Genomic DNA, 10814 nt, shown 5'->3' on the forward strand with positions numbered 1-10814 from the left:
TATTTTATTTCAAGCACAGGAGAATCATATTTCAGATATTTTAGGACTGCTACATGCACTGATGAAATTTCATTATCTCCCACCATTCTTTTAAGAAAAAGCACAAACATATTATGAGACCCTTGAGCAGAATGAAATGGTGCCAGAAGAGAACTGGCAGACAAGGGCCAGGAATTTCTGTCGCTTTATCACTGCTATCAACAACACCCCTAGAAACATTGGGAAGGATGGAAAGTTTCAGATGCTGGTGTGTCTTGGAGCCAGGTATAGACACTTCTTTATTATTATTGTTGTTGTTGTTGCTATTGATTTTTTTAATAAAATGAAAAGGATGTTGCATATTAGTAAGATAAAGCCACGAAGTTGCTGGATTTTGCAGTTTGACAATTACTTATACAGTTCTGTCATGTAACTGAAGAAAGATTCAAGTGAACCATGCCCTGACTGAATTCTTAGGCATGTGAAGTGTGGGAAATCTAAGATACAAAATGGAGTATCCCAAAGAGCTGAGCAGCTGAATCAAGAGAGAAAGGTAGTAGGCTGGTGTGAATAGCCTCCCTCTCATGCACAGCTAGCAAGACTGGAAGAAACAGAAAACCAGAGTGAGGCCTCTCCAGTTAATGGCTGGGTGAATTCCCCACCCTCCACCTACTCATTGTAGGAGATGGGTAGGAAGGGAAGCTGGGACCATGTAGAAGCCTCTTGACACAAAGGCAGTGGAGCAAGCTAGTGACTTTGGGCCTGCTTGGGACTTCCAGGCCTCCTGTGAACCGTATCTTCTGATGTGAGGGGTGGGAAGCCTAGAAACACATCTCTCATGGATGCTCCCCACTTAAACAAGTACCACTGACAGTTACTCCCCCTTCCCCAGCTTATAAAAATACATGGAGAAGATGGTAGGCCTGTTTAGAAGGCAAAGAATCATGTCAATGAAAACGAGAATTTAACTTGGCTTTATTTCTGTTTCCAAATTGCAAATCGCTGCTTTGTCAGAGACCACCTTTTGCATCACTGGATCGCCCTGCTTGCGGACTGCCCGATCACAGCACAGATGTATGAAGACATAGCACTGATTAAGGATCATACTCTTGTGAATTCTTTGATTCGAGTGCTGCAGACGTTGCAGGAGTTCAACATTACGCTGGAGGCATCTCTTGTCAAAGGAATCGATATTTGACCTCTTGTCCCACAGGAAAAACTATCTTTTAAAAAGAAAAAAAAAGCAACAAGGAGTGAATCTCGTTAGTATGCAAAAGTTCTGTCTGCCAGTACATTGTATCGTGAACTTGTTCATGGCCCTAAAACTCAACTTTGACTTTTCTTGAAGGCAACTCCAAAAATAGTACAGGCAAATGGATAGAAGCTGTAAACTCAATGTAAAAAAGAGGATTTTGGTATAAATCTATTTTAGAGTTTATTTGCTGATTTGCTTTTTACACACTTTCATGTGAAAGAGATAGAGATGAGTATTGTGCAGCTTATTTTAAAGCTGCAGTATTTCCTTGCCATAGAAAATGTGCAGTGAGCCTTTCAGCATTCTGTGAACTTGCCTTTGGATATGCTGTATGTCATAGACCCCAATGTATACACTCCATTTCTGCTGAGAAGGTCATTCTATAGTTTTTAAACTAATATTTTATATATTAACATTATTACCAATGTTTGATTTTTTAACGTATCGGGTCACATTCTGCTGCAAGGGAACTACAAATCTGATGTGTGCTTTTTTTTAATAGCTCCAACGCACTGATTTGTCAGCAAATCATTTTTTCCTTTATTTTTGTTGTCAGTATTATTTTTAGTGAAATCCAGGAGACTGAACAGTGAAATGTGCAGAGATCAAAGTAATATTTTTCATATTGGTACGTAATTGCACAGAAGAAATTGTGTGTTTTTAACTGATGTTTTTTATTTATTTAACCTATCGTGTTTTGTAAGTTTGTCTTTAAAAAAGAAAATCTTCTATGGTTCAACTGGCTATATTATGTTGCAATTCAGAATTTACAGTGCAGCCCACTTAAATGAAAAACCTGAAATAATTGTTCATAATACAAAAATGTTTCCACTTGAACCAGCCTTCTGAAGTGTGGTATCTGGTTGCTGCTGGTAATTCTCTTAACTGCTAATAAAGAGGGACATGAGTTTCTCAAATGCCAGATGACTAAATAAAGGTGTTTATGCCCCCACAAAATAATAATGGTATACCTAACTAGAAAATACAAGGATTTCTTAATTTTTCTGAAAAGACAGTGAGTAGTAAAGGTGTTTTCTTTTTGAATGAATTTGTCTTGGATCCTGTTGATACAGTCTGCTTCATTTGGGATGCTTTTGTTTTTAGTACAGGAAGCTTTAGTCCACTTCTACAGTAAAACACAAACATTGTGAAAGCTTAATTTATTGGAGATCTGGAACTTGGCAGATGCCTAAAGGCATCTCTGTTCATTTGAATCCTCCGATAAAAATCTCTTTGAAGTGAATATGTGACTTAAGAACAGGCTGATTTATCAGCATCACAAATTACTGTACAGAAATTCAGGGCTATGCATTTAAGAGGTCTCTGCTGTATAAACTTATCTCAGTATTGTCTCTCTTTTGAGAAGCCGAGTCCAAGTTTTTCAGTTCATACAATGTTGTAGCACCTTTGCTTTTACCTACCGCTTAGTCACATCTTGTGATAGTTTTATTTTCATAATTTATAAGTATAGCACATGTATTAAATTTTTGACTATTTTTACTTTTGTCCTATTTATTTCATTATTAAACTGAGAAGTTCCTTTGTCACTACTTATCAGAGCGAGATTATTTTTTAATTTCACAGTAGCATTAGGAAGATGCAAGGGCAATTTCCAACCCACTTCTCATGCTGGGTAGGTGCGAGTCCTTTCACAGTCTGGAGCTTACAGGAGTATTTCACAGAAGTATTTTGTATGTGCAAGTTTGGTTTTGATAATTTTTTTTTTCCATCTTTGGAAGGGCAAAAATAAAACATACTTTATTCTAAGGATTTCATGTATTCAACTTAATATGTTGGGATAATATTTATACGCTTGCCCCAAATTGCTTATTTATGTATAAATAATAGCAAAAAAAATAAAAATTACAGTGCTTTCAGCTGTATTTAGGATGACTTTACTGGGCCTGTGTATTTCACAGGGAACATGTCTACGTAAGAAAGGAGAGTTGGATTAAGTATTTTGACCATAACAGACTAGTTGATCCTGTTAAAACCACTTCTCTCATAGTATTAAGTATGGATTAATTTTATCATGCATGAGGAAATTAACCCTGAATTAAGGTGTTTTGTTTTTTTTTTTCTTCACACAAGTTCACCTAATATGGCATGATACCATTGGTTTAATGGCTTGCTTTGGTGTGGATCTTTTTGACCTCATTATAACAGTTAGTGACACCTGGGATGGACACAGTCTGGGGTTTGCTGGTTCCCAAGTGGTGAGTTCTTTGGCTAGCACATGAGGACGAAGCTGTCTGTCAGTGACAGCACTGTGTTGTGCTGGCTGTCCAGATACAAAAGGAAGATGCAGAGGTCATCTTCCCAGCTCCTCAGTTACTTTATTTTCAGAGGAAAGGCCACTTTGTGATAGACCCTCCCTGCTTCTCTCACAGAGGGGACTATGCTTAATCCCATTAGGATTTAAAGCACTTTTTGGTATGGACTCCTGAGTCTGGAAGGATTTGCTCTGCTGAAGAGCCGTAGAAGGTTCTGAAATGCAGCAGAAAAATTGTTGGTTTTATTGGCCACCAAGGAAGATTGAGATATTAAATACAGCTCTGCGGTAATCTGTGCTAGGGTTTTGGGAAGAGATTTGGCTGGCGTGTCTAAGAACAGTTCAGTTTGTAGTGGCAGCCATAATCCCTACCACTCTTCAGTGTTTACCACAAACCAACCTACTTCTTTCATTGACGTAGCTAAATCAGTCCCACAGAATAACGTGAGGATCCGGCATTTGCTCCTTCCATGCCATTCTGCTGAACTGGCTGACTCTTTGTAAGAAGAAATGGTGCACTCTGCATCTTTTGCTCTTTAACTAGAACCTTGCAAAATCCATATCCCTTTTTAAAACTTCCATTGCATTTTTTGTTCAGAAGTGAGCTATAGAATAATGCAGTCATAACCTTTTTTTTTTTTTTTTTTTTTTTTCCTGTTGCCTTTCTAAAATAAGGGAGCAGGTTTGGTAGGTGCAGGTTAATGTGGCTATGCTGTTTTGTTGGTTGGTCTTTCTTTTTTATTTTTGTAACAGTTAATGGGAAAAGATAATGTTTTTAACAGCAGATGTGCATTCTGTAGAGAGAAGTACAATGATAAAAAGGAAGCAGTTCATAACGCAGTAAATATATGTAGTGCTAACTTGGCCAAACATGTTTACAGGCTGATACCTGATTTGAGGAGAAAAACCAGGCTATCACTTATCAATTATTTATGCTTCTTTGATTAATGCTGTCAGAGTTGATACAATGATACTTTATACAAAAAGAAAAGGCGTGTTTTAAATGTAATTAAATACTATGATGATAAGTTTATACAAAAAATAGCCTTTACCTGCCATAAATTTTACCATCTGACATTCTGTAGCTGAAAACATATTCATGAACTGAAGACTGTTCCACAACTTTTTCCATTATGAAGAGTATTTTTTAAATTGTCCAAACAGGACTTACTAGCTTGGATGATCCATATTTTTGACGTGTTTTAAATTCATGAATATGTTAAGGTTTCTGCAGTGAAACTATTCAGACGTAACTTTTTCTGTATATTGTCAAATGATTTTTGTCCATAGTGCAAGATACTATAGGATACTTGAAAATACTTGAAGATATTGTACACGTACTTCACATCTTTGTAGTTCTTTATTTTATACCTAGAGATTGGCTGTTAAACTAAGGTAAACCATCGATACCTTATAAACTATATATTTTACTACGTGGGGAAATCACTGGCTTTTTTTTTTTAAGGGCGGGCATTGAAGTTTACATTATCATGACAAAACCAGGTAATGTTTTTCTTTTTTATTTTTCCTGTGACATTTCAATTCATTGGACATTAAATGTGAATTGGATATACAAAACAGTTTTACAGGTGTAGCTCATTTGCTGAATTGCAATAAAATTTGTCTTCTAACATGAGAAATAGAATTAATGTGCTATTTTTCAAAAGCCCTCTTACTATCATTTGGCTAATCATCTTTTCTTCTTTGCCTGACTGCAGGTATGTGTGACATCTTAGTGTCTGATTTCAGGAGACCTTTTTTGTACAGTTTTGTATCTGATCTTTTCAACTAAATGTCTGCCTCCCTGTCAGCACCAGTGTAGCCTTCTTGCAAGCCATTGTTGTCAGTCAGACAGCCATCACTGGAAGAGGTGCCTACTCAGTAATCAGGGAATGGGGAGAACGGGAAGGCAAAGGGACTAATGGAGATCTTTGAAGGTATCTGTGAGTACGCACACACGTATGTGCTGCCATTTATATCGGCTTTTTTCCTACCTTAGAAAAACTTTTGATTCCAATAACCAAATTTGATGGAGGTCTCCAAATTTTATGTTCTGAAAAATACAGTTAGTCACCTCTGTGTACTGTGTGCTCAACCTTTTTCTTTATGTGAGAAGATCCATACAGAGAAGCAGGAATTGTTGGAAATGTAACTATCTGATGCTTCAAATACAAGGTTAAGTGAGAAAACAGCACTGTCCTCCATCTCTGAAGTGCTGAGAACACCTGTGGCACACATGTGCCCAAGCATTATTGTCTATATTGCCTGTTTCCTACCTTTTTTACCCCATCTTTGCCCAGGGTAAGATCTAAATTGACAGATTAGTCCCGAAGGAGGAATTACTGGGTGGAGGGGTTGTACTGGCACAAAGGCAAAAGTATGGTTCCTTCCCTCTCCATTCATTCACTTCTTGAATTATTTGAAGCGCATGGAGCCCTGTATAATCTTGGTTCATTAGATGATGTTCTGCTTATCTTACCTTGAAACTGGTTCTGCCTGCTTTTCTGTATATTAAATGTGGTTTTTAGATTTGAGTGGGGTAGTAAACTGAGCACAACTAATTTGTGGCTATGCTTTTGTAATTTTTCTGCTGCCTATATCCTGAAAGTTTTATGTGTCAATTATGTGAGAAGCAGGGAGACCATGTCAGTTTTACTCGCTTTCATCTCCTGCTTCATCCAAAATGCACTCTCCAGGACATCCCTGCTTGAGCAGGGGGGTTGGACAAGAAGACCTCCAAAGGTCCCTTCCAACCTCAGTCACTCTGATTCTGCAGTTCCTCCCCACAGACAGTGACAGGAATAGGTAAGAAGGCTGAATGCCACTTTCCCCCGTGTTCTGGGGTTTCTGCCATTTCTTAATAGCCCACTATCTGCAAAACAGAGCTCATCCTTCAGGTGCACTATTTTTCCTGTGTTTTAGGATGCTGCCCACTCTTTTGTCAGCTACAGCTGGAGAGACTTGCTTATTCTTCTGACCTGCATATTAGCAATGGCTGACGTCTGCTTTGACAAGTTTCTGTTTTGAAGCTGACAAATACAGAAGGTAGTTTTCTCAGCCTGGGAACAGCGGTTCAAGTTAGGACTGTTCTGAAGCTGGTGGGGTTCACTCTGTGTCCAACTGTGTGAAGTTGGATGTGTTATACCATCAGGGAAAATGCAGAAGGGAAGGAGTTTGATCATTATTTGGAGGTATCTCTGCTTCCTTCACATCTCTCTGTTTCTCTCCCCACCCCTGTCTGTGGTGGAGGCTTTTTTTAAGCAAAGCAAAATTAAAAGTGTTAAGATCTCTCTTGGGGGGAACCACATCAGGCTTCCTGAGCTGTCACTGATTCTGTACTACTAAGAACTGATGGTGTTGTCCCGTGGGCTCACTGGGGGAGGTGCGGCAAGGGTGAGCTCAGCCTGCCCCATGCTCTGATGAGGTGGTGCTGGTGGCCTGAGCCTTGAACAGGTCTGGGGGAGTGCAGTCGTAAACTTGGTACCTGCTGCCAGGCATGCTGCGCTTGTGTGAGATGCCAAACCTGCCTCTCTTGGAAGCTGAGACTCTCAATTCCCTAGGCTTATTAGACCTGCTGCTTCTAATTCCTCTGCAGGGCACTATGAGGATGGACATGGTGCAGGCCTGGATGGAGCTGTGAGGTAAGCACGACTTCAGAAACACATTCACTTCATCACGGTGGCCTCAAATCTTTCGGACTTCCTGCAAGGGGAAGGAACAAAAAGAACAGAAGCCTCAGTGAGCAATGTGTGTTGTGCAACTGCTCTTCACAGCGCTTTTCCCAATGTCAGGTCTGACGTGGGTTCATAGAAGGTGATGCTTATTAATGTCTGTTGGTGAGGAGAGTTTGAGTGCTAGGCAATGATTGCCTGTTGACTAACTGGTCCAAACACATGGGTCGAGAAGCGTGCTTGTGTTGTGATTTGTTGTAGTGATGACTTGGAAAGTTCTTATCAAGTACAAGTGTCAAAGAGCTGCACCGAGCAGATCTTTGCCTAAAAGTTATTTCACATAGCAAAAAGTCTCCTTTTGTCCTTGTTAGCCCAAAGATGTTTATTCATTAATAGAACATACTGTATTCAGATCCTACAACATTTAAAATATCACTGATGGATCTGAAGTTTGTTTCGGGGAAGTTTTTCTAACAGTGGCATAAAAAGACTTAGACAAGGAGTATAAACTATGTGAGAGGGTCGTTTAGACTCCTTGTGACCAGAGGAACCCCAGATTTCCTCATTGTTTGAGATAAGCCACATGCAGATCCTGCTCCCATTGGAAGCCACTGATAAATTGCAAAACTGAATGCTGGTTACTGAAGATGTGTTATTTTATGTAGAACTCAATAACCTATTCGATAGCTTGGAAAACCCTTGGGTACTAAGATGGGAACTGTAAGTGCAAAAGTTTGAGCGATTCATTTCAAAGAAAAACAATTGTTCAGGACCCAATATACGTAACTGAGATGGGTAAGACTCAAAACTACAGCTCTGAGATATTGTGTGTGTGAAAAGCTTTGGAATAATTAAATATTTGAAAGTGTTTCCTCACTTGACTGTCTTCCCCTTTCCCTTTTTTATTCTGGCACCTCCTCCCTCTCTGCCCCAGTTGTTTTCAGCTTCTGTCAGAGGCACTCATTATGCTCACTCAGTCCTGTTAAATTTTGGGTCAATATCATGCACTGTTGCTCACTCATCCCAGCAGACCCACTGCTTCTCACTACATTAAAGTACAGATGAAATGGCAATCTAGATGTCTTCAAATAATGTTTGCTTATCATGAAATAACAAAATGTAGCAAGGATCATAAAGCAGTTTTTATCCCAAATTTTCAGACAAAAGTATTCAGCTCAGGAGATCAGGTGCAGAGTTTTCTGGAGTGGTTTTTACATCTGACTGCTCTGTGCCAGCTCAATCCCAGTCTCTCAATGTGAGGCAGCTGCAAGTGATACTTCAAGTTGAGGGCAGGGGAGAATTTTGGATCTTGCCTGTATGGAAGAGTCCCTTTGGGGCAACAGAGTGTGTTCACAGCAGTGTTGTGCTCCTGGCGGTCCAAAGAGATCAGGCAGTGTTAGCGGGAAGAAGTTCAAAGTTTTGCAAGACTGTAAGGGAGCACACACATTGGTATGGTTGGAAAAAGCAGACAAGCTGTCTGATGTGCAGCCTTTCTCCAAACATAAGCCAGCGGAGCCTCTCTCACCCCAGAGCATCTGTGAAACATAACTGAATGGGAATTGGTCCACACAATACTGAGAAAATTTGGTTCAAGACTAAAATGGTGTGTAGTATCTGGATGAGCAAAAACTTTGCTACTTGTTTTAGGATTGATATGCATAGTGTATGAACGTATCCTGTTTGCATACACTTCTTGCAGATCTTTACCAGTAGCTATTGTCCTCCCTAAAACTTGGTGATTTTATTTTAATTACTGAAAAAAGCCCAAACAGTGCTATTTGGGGTCTCTTCTGGTTGAACTGCCCCCCGGTGTGTGTGTTTTTCTTTCATCATACTTAACTTATTGCTGAAGTTGAGTCGTAAGTTATTCTTGTAGCTTCTGTCTCCCAGTAGAGGTCTTAGCATCTAGTTCGGTCATCTGTCACTTTGACTCAATAGTTGAATTGAAATAGTTAAGAAGGCCACAGAAGAGGCCTGGTTTGAGGTCCGAGCTTCTGTCTGGTTTGTGTCTTTAAAGAGATATTTTAATGGCAATTTGTCATCATAAACAAATGAAATAATAGCTAGGATCCTTCACAAAGCTCTTTGAGATTTGTGTGTAAGAAATGGTTTCACTAAGATAAATTTAATATTGTTCCCGTTTTGTTTTCCAAGCTGTGTTGAGATCTTTTCATCTAACTCGGGCATTCCCAAACATTTATGTGCCACTTTATTTCTGTAAACTGAAATACAAATAAGATACTTTGCTTTTACCCTGTCTCAGGAGGTTTTGGTTGGTTGGTTATATGGCTCTTTTCCTCAGTGTCTCTTACTGGTTTTTCTGCTACACTCTTGATATGTAGATTGTACGGCTTCTGTCAAATCTTGTGCTGAATTTTAATTAAATTAATATTGGTCAAGGTCATTGAGGAACCTTGACTGGAAAGTGCCTGAAGTATGTAACAGCTTTTCTGTAAGGTGGCTTGTAGTCAGGTGCCTCAGTGGGAGATGGCGCCTCCGTGCATTTGGGAGAATTGTTTGTAGAAACACCTTGATTGATACCCCCGGATGAGAGGTGCGTGGATGTGTGAATTCCCATCGTAAGTATGATTGTTTATTCATGAGATCATGGAAACGGTTGAGAAAAGCCTTCATTCATTTATTACTTTCCGTTGGTAGGGGATGCCGGGGGTATGGTGCGGGGCTGGAGAATCCTTGGAGTGTTTAATGAGCAGCTTTCTGCATTTATAGATGAGTTTGACTGAGACTGAAACCATCCAGGAGATACAATAGGTTGTTTCTCATTGGATTTTAGAAGAGAATAACTTTGATCATTTCAAAAGCAATGAAGCCTGATGCTCCAGTGAGAAAGGGAAGTGGTAATTTATAGCTACCATTAAGGAAACAAAGACAAAGACTGAGGGAAAGTTTCACTCTGAAGATTTACTAATGTGTATAAACCACCCTTACAACTAGAAATAGCTCGGTATTTCTCACAGAACAAAACAAAAGAGAAGAGGCAGCGAAATGGGGATGAGAGGGCAGGGTGGAAAAGAATACCGCCTGCTTTTGCTTGCACCATGAAAGGTCAAACAACATTTAGGAAATTATATCTTCAGTGAATAATGGATAGGCCACTTTTACCTGCCAAAGGAAGGACAGCTGTGAGAAATCCCTGGCTGGGAAAGGCAGTGGGATGGGGTCAGGGGTGGTGGTGTGATGTTGTGGGTTCTGGTATGGCCTTCAGACGGGGGACTTCTCATCCTGCGGTGGGGTGTAATTACTTGGTACAATTGCAATACTGTGTTTTTGAAGAAATGCAAGCAAGGCTCGAGTGAGTTGTGTATCTGTGGGTTGTGACAGGATGCAGTCATGCACGGGACTTTGGCGCGGGCTTGTCTCTGCTAGAACGAGACCGTTTCGTGGGCAGCCCCGGAAAGGGGAGCACCGGTTCCAGCACCCTTGCCGCTGGCGCCCGCGGTCTGCGTGTGAGGTATTTTACGTGCCTTCAGGAAGCATCGGCTCTCCGGGACATCTGTGTTTAGGGCGTTGGGCAGGTGTTTGAGCGCTGGTGCCGCGGGTGGGGGGACTGCTGGGGCTGGCGCGGGGCTTTCATGTGGGACGGGGGCGGTTGGCGTGCGGGGGGGGCGCGCTTATC

At 40.5% G+C, this 10814-nt stretch overlaps 2 protein-coding genes across 8 annotated transcripts in view; both read left to right on the forward strand.

Annotated features, from left to right (window-relative positions):
- The window catches only part of DENND5A (DENN domain containing 5A), a 76567-nt gene extending 75355 nt beyond the window's left edge, over positions 1-1212 (forward strand). Inside the window, 2 exon segments of the mRNA XM_035891027.1 lie at positions 96-264; positions 994-1212. Coding sequence (XP_035746920.1) covers positions 96-264; positions 994-1177 — 353 coding nt within the window. The 3' untranslated portion in view covers positions 1178-1212.
- Positions 1213-1320: 108 nt separating this feature from the next.
- SCUBE2 (signal peptide, CUB domain and EGF like domain containing 2) overlaps positions 1321-10814 on the forward strand; it is a 54808-nt gene continuing 45314 nt past the window's right edge. For 6 of the 7 annotated variants that reach the window (XM_035890993.1, XM_035890994.1, XM_035890996.1 and 3 more), the window contains exons 1-2: positions 1321-1862; positions 5318-5443. In XM_035890993.1, the coding sequence (XP_035746886.1) occupies positions 5428-5443 (16 nt within the window). In that variant the 5' untranslated portion in view covers positions 1321-1862; positions 5318-5427. Of the gene's footprint in view, positions 1863-5317; positions 5444-6749; positions 7148-10814 lie in introns of those variants that run through there. The other variant, XM_035890995.1, reaches the window with a different exon arrangement.

This window comes from Egretta garzetta, unplaced genomic scaffold, assembly GCF_000687185.1.
Source record: "Egretta garzetta isolate BGI_Z169 unplaced genomic scaffold, ASM68718v1 scaffold133, whole genome shotgun sequence".
NCBI classification, from domain to species: Eukaryota; Metazoa; Chordata; class Aves; order Pelecaniformes; family Ardeidae; genus Egretta; species Egretta garzetta.